At 40.1% G+C, this 16,739-nt stretch overlaps 1 protein-coding gene across 1 annotated transcript in view; it reads left to right on the forward strand.

Moving 5' to 3' along the window:
* The window catches only part of cdo1 (cysteine dioxygenase, type I), a 47,293-nt gene that overhangs the window by 20,412 nt on the left and 10,142 nt on the right, over positions 1–16,739 (forward strand). Inside the window, exon 2 of the mRNA XM_043720912.1 lies at positions 13,171–13,248. Within this exon, the coding sequence (XP_043576847.1) occupies positions 13,171–13,248 (78 nt within the window). The remainder of the gene's footprint in view (positions 1–13,170; positions 13,249–16,739) is intronic.

Consider the following 16,739-nt stretch of genomic DNA (forward strand, 5'->3'; position numbering starts at 1 on the left):
TATGGAATGAGCTGCCAGAGGATGTGGTGGAGGCTGGTACAATTGCAACATTTAAGAGGCATTTGGATGTGTATATGAATAGGAAGGGTTTGAAGGGATATGGGTCGGGTGCTGGCAGGTGGAACTAGATTAGGTTGGGATATCTGGTCGGCATGGATGTGTTGGACCGAAGGGTCTGTTTCCATGCTGTACATCTCTGACTCTATGACTATTCTAACTGTTCCACCCATGCTTAGGGTGCCATTTTATAGTGTCCTGTCAAACCTCATTAGCTTTTAAATCTACCAACTTAATTTAAGAAAAAGCAATGCTCAGTATAAATCTTTCCAGACCTCTGTGCTTTCTAACAAATATACAGATATAATTGTGATATTGAGCAGCACGTGTAAAATTGTAACTACCTAGAGGGAGAGGACCTTGCTAACTGTTTAATTATTCAGAAAACCGAGTAATTTCATTTATTAGAGATTAAGACTACCGCTAAATTAACTATAAAGTTCATGATACACAACCAGTGCCCATGGGATCAAAGATTCAGCCAATAAGAAAAAGGGAGGAAAAATGTGCTTATTTTCATATTTCTAATGAGGAACATTGGACTTGGGAGCAGGATTAGGTTTCTCTGTTTCTCGACCCAACTCCACCATTCAATAAGATTTCAGTTGCTCTGCTTGTTGTCTCAACCCCACTTTCCTGTCTGCTCCCATAGCCCTTCAAACCATTAATTGCTTTACTTCTATCTTAATCAGACAGAAATTGATTTGTTTGTGCCAATTTTCTGTTGATCAAAAGAGTTGAGCACCACATCATATAAATTTGAATCAAGTACTCCTGGGCTAGATATGGAGTATTAGACTGCCTTTTTTCCACTCCAAACTGATTAGGGATGGTCAACAAGGCTTCGTGTGCAGGAAATCATGTCTCACAAACTTGATTGAGTTTTTTGAAGACGTAACAAAGAGGATTGATGAGGGCAGAGCAGTGGATGTGATCTGTATGGACTTCAATAACATGTTTGACAAGGTTCCTCGTGGTAGATTGGTTAGATCACATGGAATACAGGGAGAACTAGCCACTTGGATAGAGAATTGGCTCAAAGGTAGAAGACTGAGGGTGATAGTGGAGGGTTGCCTTTTAGACAGGAGGTATGTAACCAGCGATGTGCCACAAGGGTCACTGCTGGGTCCACTGCTTTTTTGTCATCTATATAAATGATTTGGATGTGAATATAGAAGACATGGTTAGTAAGTTTGCAGATGACACTAAACTTGGTGGTGTAGTGGTCAGTGAAGAAGGTTACCTGTGAATACAACGGGATCTTGATAAGATGGGCCACTGGGCCAAGGAGTGGCAGATGGAGTTTGATTTAGATAAATCTGAAGTGCTGCATTCTGGAAAGGCAAATCAGAGCAAGTGTAATCAGAGTGATGCACATAATTGTAAGGTCTTGGGGAGTGCTGTTGAATGAAGAGACATTGGAGTGCAGGTTCATAGTTTCTTGAAAGTGGAGCCATAGGATGATAGGATAGTGAAGAATGTGTTTGGTATGCTTGCCTTTACTGGTCACTTCATTGAGTATAGGAGTTAGGAGGTCATGTTGTGGCTGTACAGGACGTTGGTTAGGCCACTTTTAGGGTATTGCGTGCAATTCTGGTCTCCCTGCTATAGGAAGGATGTGGTGAAATCTGAAAGGGTTCAGAAAAGTCTTACAAGGATGTTACCAGGATTGGAGCTATAGGAAGAGGCTGAATAGGCTTTGACTCCTTTTCCTGGAGCATCAGAGACTGAGGGTGACCTTTACTGAGGTTTATAAAATCATGAGAAGCAAGGATAGGGTAAAATAAACAAAATATCAAAATGTCAAAAAAATTTGAGTAAATATGTCCCAAAATGACTGCAAGATGCAAGTTGTTTTAAAGAAAAGTGGAAGTCAGAGTGGTACCAGAGGGCATGACAACTGTTTCTACACAAACTGTAAACATGCTAAATAAGATATTTTTGGTATCTAACGGGAAGAGATTTATGATCTGAACTGGGAACTAACGGGTATTCCAGAGATAAACTACAACTATATTGACGTTATTACCAGTGTAGTTCCCAACAAGGTGTGGCGATTTGTGTAAATAAATAAATACTCACATTTATAAGATGCACCCACAGCAATTATTGAGGAAATTATAAGAACAATTACAATAAAATTCCAGAAATCATTGTATACTGAACAGTTGCTGGGGTCTGGGGAGAGAAATGTTACTCCAAGTTAAAAGAAATGATAGAAAAAGTGTTATTTTTGCTGTGTGTAACCTGTTTGTTTAAATGTGCAGCATCTTTAATTTTTATTTGTGCTGAGCATCTTGGAGGGAACAATCTATGAACATTTGCCACTTCCAAAAGACACTGCTAGAAACCTGCAGGTTTGGTCTAGATTGTGTAAAAAGTTCAGCAAACCAATCTTAAAAGTAATGTTTGGATACAAATAAAATGGGATAACAAAGCCACTATGGCAAGACCACCTCACTGTGAACCCAATCTAATGTACTGATTTTATTTGAGGATGTGACAATGGACCTTGGTAGGGATAAGATAGTGGATGCAGAATACTTTGATTTGAACAAGGCCCTTAATCCATTAGGAAATCTCTCTCAATAGATATACATACTCAATTGAACACTGGTCCTAATACCAGTGCGCAGGATGCTGTGTTGAGCATTATTTGCTACTTGGTGGCAAACATTATCCAATATTTCCTTGGTCTCGATGCCACAGCATTGGACCACCAGTATCACAAGGAGCACCACAACCCAATCTCCTATGAGGATTGAGAAAGCAATTGGTATGTTGGAAGGAAGATTTCTACGCCTGGACAAGTCAACTGACTAATGCAGAATGTTCTCCGCATTGTCTTTAAACTGGTCGTAGCCTTCTTTGCCATGGACAGTTATTGTCCATAATTGCAGTGATTATTGTCAGATAGGGACCAGCAGAGCCCTGCAGATAAAATTGAACACACTGCCAAACATCTGGTTAATTATAAACAAAATATTATCAACATTGGTAATGCAAGGACACATGAGATGATGAAAAAATACTTGATCAGCCTGTTCTGTCCAAAGTGTTTTTGTCAGATTTATTGTTTTTCTTCAGTTTAAATTGGTCATTTTATTATTGCTAATCCTCGAGTATCAGTACACATTTACCTTACACACAATCCTGTTCACAAAGCATATTATAGGGATCAGAGGGGAAAAAAGAGCAGCAAATATTCCCCAATTGCATTGTTGATGAGAGGGAACTTTCCTGTCCTCTCAACCTACAAAATTATCAATCAATTCGTTTGAATTTTTAAATGTAAAAACGAACAATGTTTTCACTGACTGTAGTCTACATTGTAATGGAAATGATGAGCTTCACTCAGTCATTTGAGGCTTTAGGAGGATTGAGAATAGAAACCATCATATCCCTCAGCAGGGTAACTCTCAGCCATCTGCAGAGAGTCAAAGAGATGTACAACACCGAAACAAACCCTTCGGTCCAACTCATCCATGCCGACCAGATATCCCAACCCAATCTAGTCCCACCTGCCAGGACCCGGCCCATATCCCTCCAAATTCCTCATATTCATATACCCATCCAGATGCTATTAAATATTGCAATTGTACCAGCCTCCACCACTTCCTCTGGCAGCTCATTCCATACACGTACCACTTAGTTGCCTCTTAGGTCCTTTTTACATCTTTCCTTTTTCACCCTAAACCTGTGTCCTCTAGTTTTGGACTCCCCCAGCCCAGGGAAAAGACCTTGTCTATTTATCCTATCCATGCCCCTCATGGTTTTATAAATCTCTATAAAGTCTTCCCTCAGCCTCTTCTCTCCAGGGAAAACAGCCCCAGCCTATTCGACCTCTCCCTATAGCTCAAATCCTCCAACCGTGGCAACATCCTTGTAAATCTTTTCTGAACCCTTTCAAGTTTCACAACATCCTTCCGACAGGAAGGAGACCAGAATGAACTGGAAATCCCAGGATAGCATTAGAATAGCACTGTGCAATCCTGTGCATCTTATGCCACTCAAACCTTCAGGAATATCACCACATTAAAGGAAACTTATTTTTCCAAGAAGCTAACAAGAGGAAATAACTTGAATTTAAGGTGTGTTAAATCCTCAGGGACATTAAAAATAATTGACTATAAAAAAAAATTTCTAAAGTGCAGATTTTGCTTTTTGTAGAGAAACCTGATACAGTCAGTTTCCACACATCCACAAACAATAAATGACGTGGAGATGCCAGTGTCAGACTGGGGTGGACAAAGTTAAAAATCTCACAACACCAGGTTAGAGTCCAATAGGTTTGTTTGGAAGTACAAGCTTTTGGAGCGCTGCACCTTTGTCAGGTAGCTAATGGAGCAGGATCATAGGACACAGAATTTATAGCAACCAATCAGAATGTCATACGACTGATACAATATATTGAACAAATCTAGATTGCTGTTACGCCTTTCATCCTTTAGAATGGGTTGTAGGTTTTGATTCATTAATATGTAAATCCTAGAACTTCTTTCAATTCACATTCCTGAGATAGCTTAAGGTTTTATATAAAAAAGTGACATATAAGCTAAGGTAATGCGTTAAAGGTGTGAGGTTAGAGTCTGTCTGTATCCCAATCTTGAGTCAGATTGGTTCCAGTTCCAAAGTAGGAATTTATAAAATGTCACATGATTTGATTACCTACAGGTTGTGTGCTTTTTGAATATAATAGAATGTATCTCCAAATACATTTCTGCACATGGAAGTTCACCCCATAGACTTATGTGTGCCTGCATGTGAGGAAGAGAGAGGGGAAGGGGAAAGAGAGATTTTTCACCTCTATCTGAACTGAACATATAGACAGGATCTCCAATATTTAATGTGATATCATTTCAGTAGTAGCTCAGATTGTTTTCATTCTATTGTGATGCTTAAACCAAAACATTGAGTTTATGGTGAAAAGAATGCTACTGATATTTTCTTCACTGTAACTCCTTACTACCAATATTTAGGATCTAAATTCTGTCATACCATGTGCCAAAATGCTCGATCTGCTGTCATCCTGGTAGTCAAGCTTGATCCAGGATCTAGATTCAGTGTTTCCACTTCAGTGGATATTGATGTTTTATGTTTGTTTGTTTGCAAAATTTAAGAGTTTTGCCAAAAACTGAGCAGACAGGTCAAGAAAACCTCTTTCCTCATACTACTGTACATGGTGACCTCACAAACAGTACCCTTCATTTCTTGCCAGTACATTCCATTCTTGAGGCAGTGTTGTGAAATGTTCATGATGGATAAAGTCAATAAAACAGACTGCATAGAAATGAGTCAAATTAAAACCACATAATCACTTTCTCTCTCTGTTCCCGACCCCCACAACCAATTCATTCTAACCTGCCCACGTCACCACCTGCTGTGGCCAAAGCTGGCCTCATGCAGTACTATACATTTATGGCAACTCTGATCAAGGGCAGATCGTGAACATTATGGCCTTACCAAGCTGCCTTTTTTGACAGTGCTGACAGAACACTAACCTTTTAAGGAGTCTTAACCTATTGTTCAAGCCCCGGATGGAAGGCTGGTGGTATGGAAGTTCTGTGTGTAAGTATACTCTGTGATTATCAGTGATGGATTATATCTTTTACAACTTATTGATGCACCAAGCAACTAAAAGAATCACTTCATTCTTTATCCAATAGATGTCTAAACACTGACATAGCTGACTTTCTTTACGTACCAATGTTGGTCCTATTCACTTAAATGTGAATATACCTTTAAAACTTTGCCATGCAATAAAATTTATTCAAGCTCTCTTCCCTTTTTAATTGGAGTGACTAATACAATACTAGATTTCTTGTGTGTATCCTTTGTGTAAAGATTGTCAAGATAAAAGAATCAGACTCAGAATCATAATCTTTTGTTTTAACTGAGTTAAAAAGGATTTGTCGTCATGTTATCTGCAATGCTGATAATTTCAAAGGCTGAGAAATTGATTCCACTCAGGATCAGGATTCTGTGTTGCGAGGTCAGACTCTGATTAAGTTCATTCTAATCTGCACCAATTGCCCTCGGCTCCAAAGGGGGGGGCGAACCAGCATTATCCTTTGTTTTCTGTGGAACACTGCCAGGAAGGCTCTTGGATTCCAGAATCCAATATTATCTAACAAAGAGGTGGGGTATCCAGATGGGTTTCCAATCAGTCAGCATGTGGAAAATCTTAGAATCTATAAATTGGTGCTGTGCTTTGAGAGAAGGACTTAAAGAATTTCAAAAACTTTTTTTGCCACTTTAAATGAAGACTTTTCAAATCTTCTCTCCTATCAACTGTCTAGTGGGAATCCAAGATGTGCCCAGGCTAACATAAGCATCTGCCTCATTTACCTTGACTCCTAACACCTAGAAACCAAAGCAATTTATATCCCGAAGCACCTATAGTGATGTGTTACAACTTCCAGTTTGCCACAGACCAGGAGTGCAAATGGTCATGGTTTTGCTGTATCTATAATAGCAATCTAGATGCAGACTAGTCTAACCAGTACCTTCATCATTAATTTCCAAAAACAATGAACTTTTAGGTTATTGGTAAGTGATACAATACATAAGACTAGAAATGTAGGTCAAGGAGGGTGGGGGGGGCAAGGGCAAAACTGCAGATATTATTGTAAATGATGGTGCTGTATGGTGCTTACCTACTATGTTGTCAATCCTACATTTTCTATTACTACATTTCTGTCTCCAGTTCTCATTTCCTTCTCCTTTGAATCCAGAGTTCCTGTTTACAATTGTCCTATTTCTGCTACTGTCTAAATCTGCACAGTGGTGTCTCCACATGGAACAGCCAGCCATTCTATAAAATCCGACTTTTCAATTGGAAAGACAAAGATTTGATGTTTTTGGATTAAATTAAAGTTGAAGTCACACAGTGTGTCTGACAGTGTCATTCGGATTGGTGTGAAATGCCCAATGCACAATGCACAATGGTATTGATCCGCTGCCACCTCCTACATATCCAAAGCATGGAGCACTATCTATGGTACCTGTGTACAACATGTCTACAAAGCTGCTTAAAAATACTCAATAATGTTACCTGAATAACAGTACTGGATGTCCATGTCCACCAATTCTCCAGTACAAATCCAAGATGTGCTCAGGCTAACATAAGTATCTGCACCCAGAAATCCATGCAATTTGTATACCTAAGTATCTCTAGTGATGTGTTACAGTTTCCAGTTTGCCACAGACCAGGACTGCAAATAGAGTCATAGCCACAGAGATGTACAGCACGGAAACTGACCCTTTGGTCCAACCCGTCCATGCCGACCAGATATCCCAACACAATCTAGTCCCACCTGCCAGCACCCGGCCCATATCCCTGCAAACTCTTGCTATTCATATACCCATCCAGATGCCTTTTAAATGTTGCAATTGTAATTGCCTCCACCACTTCCTCTGGCAGCCCATTCCAACACGCACCACCCTCTGCATAAAAACGTTGCCCCATAGGTCTGTTTTATATCTTTCCCCTCTCACCCTAAACCTAAGTCCTCTAATTCTGGACTCCTCCACCCCAGGGAAAAGACCTTGTCTATTTACCCTATCCATGCCCCTCAGGATTTTATAAACCTCTATAAGGTCACCCCTCAGCCCTAGCATATTCAACCTCTCCTGATAGCTCAAATCCTCCAACTCTGGCAACATCCTTGTCTCACTCCAAGGTCTCTTTGTTCAGCAACACTCCCTAGGACCTTACCATTAAGTGTATAAGTCCTGCTCAGATTTGCTTTCCCAAAATGCAACACCTGACAGTTATCTAAATTAAACTCCATTTGCCACTCCTCAGCCCATTGGCCATTCTGATCAAGATCCCGTTGTAATCTGAGGTAACCTTCTTTGCTGTCCACTACACCTCCAATTTTGGTGTCATCTGCAAACTTACTAACTAATACTGTTATGCTCACATCCAAATCATTTATGTAAGTGATGAAAAGTAGGGGACCCAGCACCGATCCTTGTGGCACTCCACTGGTCACAGGCTTCCAGTCTGGAAAACAACCCTCCACCACCACCCTGTCTTCTACCTTTGAGCCAGTTCTGTATCCAAATGGCTAGTTCTTCCTGTATTCTGTAAGATCTAATCTTGCTAACCAATTTCCCATGGGGAACCTTGTCAAATGCCTTACTGAAGTCCATATAGATCACATCTACTGCTTTGTCCTCATCAATCCTCTTTGTTACTTCATCAAAAAACTTGATCAAGTTTGTGAGACATGATTTCCCATGCACAAAGCCATGTTGACTATCCCTAATCGGTCCTTGCCTTTCCAAATACATGTACATCCTATCCCTCAGGATTCCCTCCAACAACTTGCCCACAACTGACGTCAGACTCACCTGTCTATAGTTCCCTGGCTTGTCCTTACCACCTTTCCTCAATAATGGCACTACATTTGCCAACCTCCAGTCTTCTGGCACCTCACCTGTGACTATCAATGATACAAATATCTCAGCAAGAGCCCCAGCAATCACTTCCGTAGCTTCCCACAGAGTTCTCGAGTAAACCTGATCAGGTCCTGGGGATTTGTCCAACTTTATGCGTTTCAAGACATCCAGCACTTCCTCCTCTGTAATATGGACATTTTTCAAATGTCACCATCTATTTCCCCACGTTCTATAACTTCCATGTCCTTTTCCACAGTAAACACTGACACAAAATACTTGTTTAGTATCTCCACCATCTCCTGCGGCTCCACACAAAGGCCGCCTTGCTGATCTTTGAGGGGCCCTATTCTCTCCCTAGTTACCCTTTTGTCCTTAATGTATTTGTAAAAACCTTTTAGATTCACCTTAAACCTATTTGCTAAAGCTATCTCATGTTCCCTTTTTGCCCTCCTGATTTTCCTCTTAAGTATACGCCTACTGCCTTTATACTCTAAGGATTCACTCGATTTATCCTGTCTGTAACTGACATATTTAACCAAACCCTCAATTTCTCTAGTCATCCAGCATTCCCTACACCTTCCCTTTCAACCTAACTGGAATATAGTGTTTCTGAACTCTCATTATCTAATTTCTGAAGGCTTCCCATTTTCCAGGCGTCCCTTTACCTGCGAACATCTGCACCCAATCAGCTTTTGAAAGTTCTTGCCTGATACCGTCAAAATTAGCCTTCCTCCAAGTTAGAAATTCAACTTTTAGACCTGGTCTATCCTTTTCAAATGTCAGGGCTTTGATGTATCTATAATGGCAATCTAGATGCAGATTAGTCTAACCAATTCTTTCATTTTTTATTCATGTTCAGCACAAAAGCAAAATGGGTAAGAGTGCCAATCCATCGATTACAAAGGAAATTAGAGAAAATTATCCAATCCAAGGAAGAAGCATACAGATTGGCCAAGAAAAACAATAGATCTGAGGATTGGGAGCACTTTAAAATTCAGCAAAGAAGGACCAAGGGATTGATTTAAGAAAGGGAAAATACAGTACAAAAGTAAGTTTGCAGGGAACATAAAGACTGACACTAAGAACTTCTCTAGGTATGTGAAGAGAAAGAGATTAGTGAAGACAAATGTAGGTTCCCAAAAGACAAATGGGGAGAACATATAAAGGGACAAAGAAAAGACTGAGCAACTGAATACATATTTTGGCTCTGCTTTCACAAGAGGACACAAATCAGATACCAGAAATGTTGGAGAATGCATGATTTAGTAAGAGGGAAGCATTGAGGGAGATCAATATTAGTAGAGAAATGGTGCTGGGAAAATTGAGGGGCTTGAAGGCAGATAAATCTTCAGGGCCTGATAATCTACACCCCAGAATACTTAAGGAAGTAGCTCTAGAAAGAGTGGATGCATTGGTGGTAATCTCCCAGGATTTTATAGACTCTGGAAGACTGCCTGCAGATTAGAAGGTAGCTAGTGTTACGCCATTGTTCAAAAAGGGAGATAGAGAGAAATCAGAATTATAGACTCGAAAGCCTCACAACAGTAGTGAGGAAAATTTTCAAATCAATTGTCAAGGACTTTATAGCAGAGTATTTAGAAAGTAGTGGCAGAATCAGACAGAGTCAGCAAGGATTTATGAAGGGGAAATCATGCTTGACAAACCTGTTGGAATTCTGTGAAAGTGTGACTAGTAGAGTTAACAAGGAGGAGCCAGTTGATGTGGTATATTTGGACTTTCTGAAATAGTTTGACAAAGTGCTGCATAAGAAATTATTGTGCAAGATTAAAGTGCATGGAATTGAAGGAAGTCTATTGAGATGGATAGAAAACTGATTGGCAGAGAAGAAACAAAGTGTAGGGATTTTCAAATCGTAGGCAGTAATTAGTGAGGTGTCACAGGGATCAGTGCTAGGATCCCAGATATTCACAATATGTTAATGATTTGAATGAGGGAACAAAATGTAACACCTCAAAGTTTGCAGATGGTACAAAGTTAGGTGGGAGGGTGAACTGTGACGAGGATACAGAGATGCTTCAGCATGATCTGGCCAGGTAGGGTGAGTGGGCAAATCAATGGCAGATGCAGTATAATTTGGATAAATGCGAGGTTATTCACTTTGGAAGCAAAAACAAGAAGACAGATTACTACCTGAATATCTTTAACTGGGAGAGTGGAATGTGCAGCGGGACCTGGGTGTCCTTGTGCAGCAGTCATTGAAGGTATGCAGGTGCAGCAGGCAGTAAAGAAGGCAAATGGTACGTTGGCCTTCATTGCGAGAGGTTTCGAGTACAGGAGCAGGAATGTGTTGTTGCAGTTATACAGGACTTTGGTGAAGCCACATTTGGAATATTGTGTGCAGTGTTGGTCTCCTTTTCTAAGGAAGGATGCTCTTGCTCTCGAGGGAGTACAGCAAATGTTTACTAGGCTGATTCCAGGGATGGTGGGACTGACGTATGAGGAGAGATTGACTAGGTTAGGATTGTTTTTGCTGCGGCTCAGACAAATGAGGGGGGGAGCTCCTAGAGACTTATAAAATTCTAAGTTAAAAATCACACAACACCAGGTTTAGTCCAATAGATTTAATTGGAAGCACTAGCTTTCAGAGCACTGCTCCTTCATCAGCTGGTTGTGTCACAACACAAGGGAGGATGTTCCCAATGGTGGGTGCATCCAGAACCAGGAGTTAGTCTGAGGATTTGGGGTGAACCATTGAGGACAGAGATATGGAGACATTTCTTCACCAAAGAATGGTGGGACTGTGGAATTCATTGCCACAGTAGTTGATGCCAAAACATTTAATTGTATTCAAGGGGCAGCTAGATATAGCACCTGGGGTGAATGGGACCAAAGGTTATGGGAGAAAGCCGGCTATTGAGTTGGACGATCAGTCGTAATCTGGAGGATGGCAGAACAGGTTTGAAGGATTGAATGGCTTCCTCCTGCATCTATCTTCTGTGTTCCTATGTAATGGTTTATGTGTTTCTTTTAAGAGTCTGTGTTTGATTTTGCAGCAAGTAACTTTATGTTGACCCAGTGATTTCAGTGCTTGTTTTATAGTGTCCTCAAAGTTTGTTACTGGAATTAATTGGTTGCCTGTTTTTTGGGTGTTAGCTGAAGGATTGTTATTAAGCATCACATAAACAAGATCTGCATTAATCTCAATCTCTCTGTGGATACAGGAGCAAGGCCAGCTGGCATCAAGGGATGCTTGTAGTGTAGGGTATGTACTACAAGTTTCATTCTGCCAGGGTTTAGGAGCTGTGGTTCATACCCATAAGTGGTCCCTAAATCTTGAACAGGCATATATTCAGGTACTTCACATTATTAAATTGTATGATACCTTACCAGGACATATAAAGCACAGAAATAGAGTAAGCCAATCACTCCCAGCTTACTCAAAGTTACAGCAGTGTATATTTTCTAACCCAATCTCTAACTTGCACCCTTCAAATTAAGTTTCCCACCAAGAAGATAGGATCAGTGAGTTTACCCACAGGATCCTCCCCATTTGAATTGCAATGGCAATAAATACAGCTGTTAACCAACTCAGAAATATGAGATGGAGCTGTGTTTTATTAAGTTCCCAATGAGTTCAGGAACAGAATCTAAAAATTACAGCACTCCCATTTAAGACAGATGAGAACTTTTTTTCTCACAGAGGGTCATTGTTCTGTGCGATTCTCTTCCACATAGAGCAGTGGAGGACAAGTTATTTATTTTTTTAAGACTGAGTTAGATACTTGACTAACAGGAAAGCCAAAAGGAATAAGAAGGAGCCAAGAAAGTAGAGGCTTAAATTTAATCAGTCATAACCTTATATATAAACCATTGGTATGTAGTTTTGATTACTGGAGGTCAAACTTCTCAGCTCCAGCACCTCTCCTGGGCAAAACCATCTTCAGTTGCTTCATCAAAAACCTTCTCACCATAAGGTCAGGAGTGGAGATGTTCACTACAATGTTCACTGTTCACAAATCCTCATACTGAAGCAGTCCATTTCTCAATGCTGCAAGATTTGGGCAATATCTAGGCTTACGCTGACAAGTGACAGGCAATGACCATCTCTAACAAGAGAGAATCTAACCATGACATTCAAAAGCATTACTATCATTGAATTTCCCTATTGGGGTTACCCAGAAACTAGAAAAAATAAATATTTTGGCTATAAGAGCAGCTCAGAGGGTAGGAATCCTGCAATGAGTAATCTCCTGACAACCTAAAGCCTTTCCACTATCTATGATGCACATCAAAAGTGTGATGGAATAATTTGCCACTTCATTGAGTGCAGTTCCAATAACACTTAAAAAGCTTGACACAATCCAGGTCAAAGCAGCCCAATTGATTGACACCAAACCATAAACCTTCACTCCCTCCAACATCAAGACTCCACAGCAGCTGGTTGTACCATCGACAAGATAACATCTGACTAGTAAATATATTGACATTCCTTCACCGATGCATTTTAAAATCCTAGAACTCGCTCCATAACATCATTGTGGGTGTAGTCTGTCAAATGGACTGCAGCGGTTTGAGAAGGATCCTTCTTAACAGTAGCTGCTGGTCCAGCCACTGAAGCTCACATTCCCTTGAATTTTTTATTTACAGAAACAGGCTTAAGGGTCCAAATGGCTCACTGCTGTCATTCCAATTTACATATGTTTATACTAATCTGTTTATTACAATCTGATCTTATACTTTTTGCAGATACACTCGAAATCTTGTGGACCATGGAAATGGAAGGTTCAACCTGATGATTCTTTGCTGGGGTGAAGGACATGGCAGGTAAGGAAAATCAGACGGAAATCATTCTGAAATTCAGTAGAATTTATTTTAACTAATTTCCATTTTTGAACTCCATTCCCCAGGTCAGACACCCATTGCCCAAATATACATTTTTACATCTGACAGTTGGCAAATTATACATTGTGAGAGTATCACAGACAGCCAGAGCTGTTTCCACTGAATACCCATCCCCCTGGGCTCCTACTGCTGTTTCCTGCCCCTGAAGTCAGGATGCAGCCCAAGAATATTATAAAGAGGCCTTGATGTTAAGATTGACAGGCCTCTATATCTCTAATCTGGTCAAGTTTGTATAGCTGATGACCTGCATTTCCTTACTCCCCCTAATCATGTCAGGGCCACAGGACCCAATTTTAACTCTCTGCAAATAGCTAGTTTTAAGTGGTTAAATCAGTTCTTTATATTGTTCACTAAACTTATTTTTTCTCTGTCATATCTTGTGTGTCAGAATGCAAATTTCTATGCATTTAAAAAAAGGAAAAAAGAATAATTCTTTTGGATAAATAAAATTCACAATTATAAATGACCACTGGGTATGGGATTTGGACATAGCACCTTTAAAAACAATTGAACTTTGAACACGTCCAGTGATTACTTAACATTAGTAATCAAACTTTCACAGGAGTACAACTTTTTTCTCAACAGGAGAATTGTGGTGATATTTCATAAGACCATAAGACATAGGAGTGGAAGTAAGGCCATTCGGCCCATCGAGTACACTCCGCCATTCAATCATGGCTGATGGGCATTTCAACTCCACTTACCCGCATTCTCCCCGTAGCATTTAATTCCTTGTGACATCAAGAATTTATCAATCTCTGCCTTGAAGACATTTAGCGTCCCGGCCTCCCCTGCACTCCGCGGCAATGAATTCCACAGGCCCATCACTCTCTGGCTGAAGAAATGTCTCTGCATTTCTGTTCTGAATTTACCCCCTCTAATTTTAAGGCTGTGTCCACGGGTCCTAGTCTCCTCGCCTAACGGAAACAATTTCCTAGCGTCCACCCTTTCCAAGCCATGTGTAATCTTGTAAGTTTCTATTAGATCTCCCCTTAATCTTCTAAACTCCAATGAATACAATCCCAGGATCCTCAGTCGTTCCGGGTATGTTAGACCTACCATTCCAGGGATCATCCGTGTGAATCTCCGCTGGACACGCTCCAGTGCCAGTATGTTCTACCTGAGGTGTGGGGACCAAAACTGGACACAGTACTCCAAATGGGGCCTAACCAGAGCTTTATAAAGTCTCAGTAGCACAACAGTGCTTTTATATTCCAACCCTCTTAAGATAAATGACAACATTGCATTCGCTTTCTTAATCACGGACTCAACCTGCATACTTAACTTTAGAGAATCCTCGACTAGCACTCCCAGATCCCTTTGTACTACCACTATCCTTTATGATGCAGCAAAATATCTTGTCGTCCTGTTTCCCCCACCACACCCTCACCCCCCCCCAAAAAAAAGTCAAAGCAAAACGTTTAGAGACACAGTATAGTTTTACCTCGTTCATCTTTATTCTGGGCCCTGGAGGGAGAGAAAACGATCGCCCATGTGCACAGAGACATGAGTTCTCGGTCTTTTCTGGAAGAGCTGTTTCTTAATGAATTATGTGGTCATTTTACAGGGAGGAGCATCCAGATAAGGCAACATACATATTGATTGGGTGACCATTACAATCAGCGAGTGTCAACAGTAAAGATTAAGCCATCTGCTGTTACACAATGCATGTTCTTAACCTTATCTGGCTTCACATAATGAATACTTTTCACCTTGTTAAACTGACCTCACATACTAAATGCTTCCAATATTGTTAAATGGCTCTACATAATGAATGCTTTTCCACCTTGTTAACCTATTACCCTTGCCTGCAGCACCCCATTGTTAACTGCAAGTTCTTATCTGATTGGAGTCATGCTCAGCTGAACCTCTTTTTTCACAAAACTCAAAACTTAATACTTTCCCTACCTGCTTATACCTTATATATTTTCTCAACCTAATTTAACCATAAGTAGTTCAATAAGTGAGTAATCTGTACAAAGAGTTGCAATGCTTCAATGAATTATAAAAATGTGTTAACTCCTATTGAACATACTGCTGAATTGTATTTTTGACTTATTATATTAGACATTGAAATCAGTTCGATCCAATGTTATGTAAGTTGAAGCTCATTCGTTCGCTCAAAAGTGCTTATTTTAATTTTATGAAAGGTAAAAATTGGTATGTGTAGTGAGCCCTATTGGCATTCGAATAAATCAACTTTTACCATAGGCTTGAGACGTGTCACACACGAATAATATTTATTTGGAGGCAATGAAGTTATTAGTTAGGCCTAAATCATCTGTGGGATCTAGCAAGACTGCACACCAGCCATTCACATCTTTTGGTCAGCTTTCCAACAGCTAGTCAACTTAATTTATTAAATTAGGGTATAAAAATTACAACTAACAATAAAACTTTACAACTGTGGATCTATCTCTCTGTTAGGAGTATTATTGTAAGACTCAATGTCTCAGCAATATTAACAGCAGTACATAGCAAGAGATGTGGTGTTTTTACAGCAGGAAATCATATGACCTATCATCAGTGAGGAGGAAAGTGTAAGTAATGTCTAATCTAATTGGAGCACCTGGTTATTGACTTTGAGTTCCATTATAGAAAATCACCTTGCTATTATGATTTTTGTGAATCCATAAAACTCCACAGGTGTCAACCTGTTAAGTCAAGTTGACCATCATTGCTGACTATTCAATCAGAAAGATATAATGGACCCGAGTTCATAAACTGTTGAACAGCCACTGTGCAATAGCGATAAATAAATCCATTTTTAAATTTAATATTTGCCTTGAAGTAACCTGAGCCTGTACCTATTCAGCTTTGTGAGGAATCCAAACAAATTTTAAATGCATTTGTATATTTGTTCATGGGATGTGGCATTATGGATGAGGGCAGCATTTATTGCCTAACCCTAATTGATCTGGCGAAGGTAGTGATGAGCCTTTTTGATTTGCTGCAGTTATTAGATGCAGGTACATATGATTTTGCCTCAGTGACACTGAAGGTGACCTTAACTGAAATTTATCAAACCATCTGTCAATTTTGGGGAGTTTCATAGAGGGTTTCTTTCTGTGAATGCAAGCAAATTCTTTCATTCAGTTTTTATGCTGCTCACATCTTAATGTTGAAACCATGTTTTTAAGGCATTGTTCTCGTGCCAACATGTGCTCCCAAGTAGTGGGAATTCTCATCATTGCCAGGACGTTCTAGGATTGCTGCCACCAGTGCCATATTTAAATCCCAGCTGTACACCAAGTCAATCATTGTTGCTATGAATTGGCTTTTATGTTTGCAGTTTTGGAAGAACTGCCAACAGCGGCAAGTTGGCACCCAATTTGTTGACAGGGACCTCTAATCCCCACTATTGACTTCCCTATCATCCCCACCAACAATGACCCCTGATAACATTTTATTTT

The sequence above is a fragment of the Chiloscyllium plagiosum genome, chromosome 31, assembly GCF_004010195.1.
Source record: "Chiloscyllium plagiosum isolate BGI_BamShark_2017 chromosome 31, ASM401019v2, whole genome shotgun sequence".
Classification (NCBI taxonomy): Eukaryota; Metazoa; Chordata; class Chondrichthyes; order Orectolobiformes; family Hemiscylliidae; genus Chiloscyllium; species Chiloscyllium plagiosum.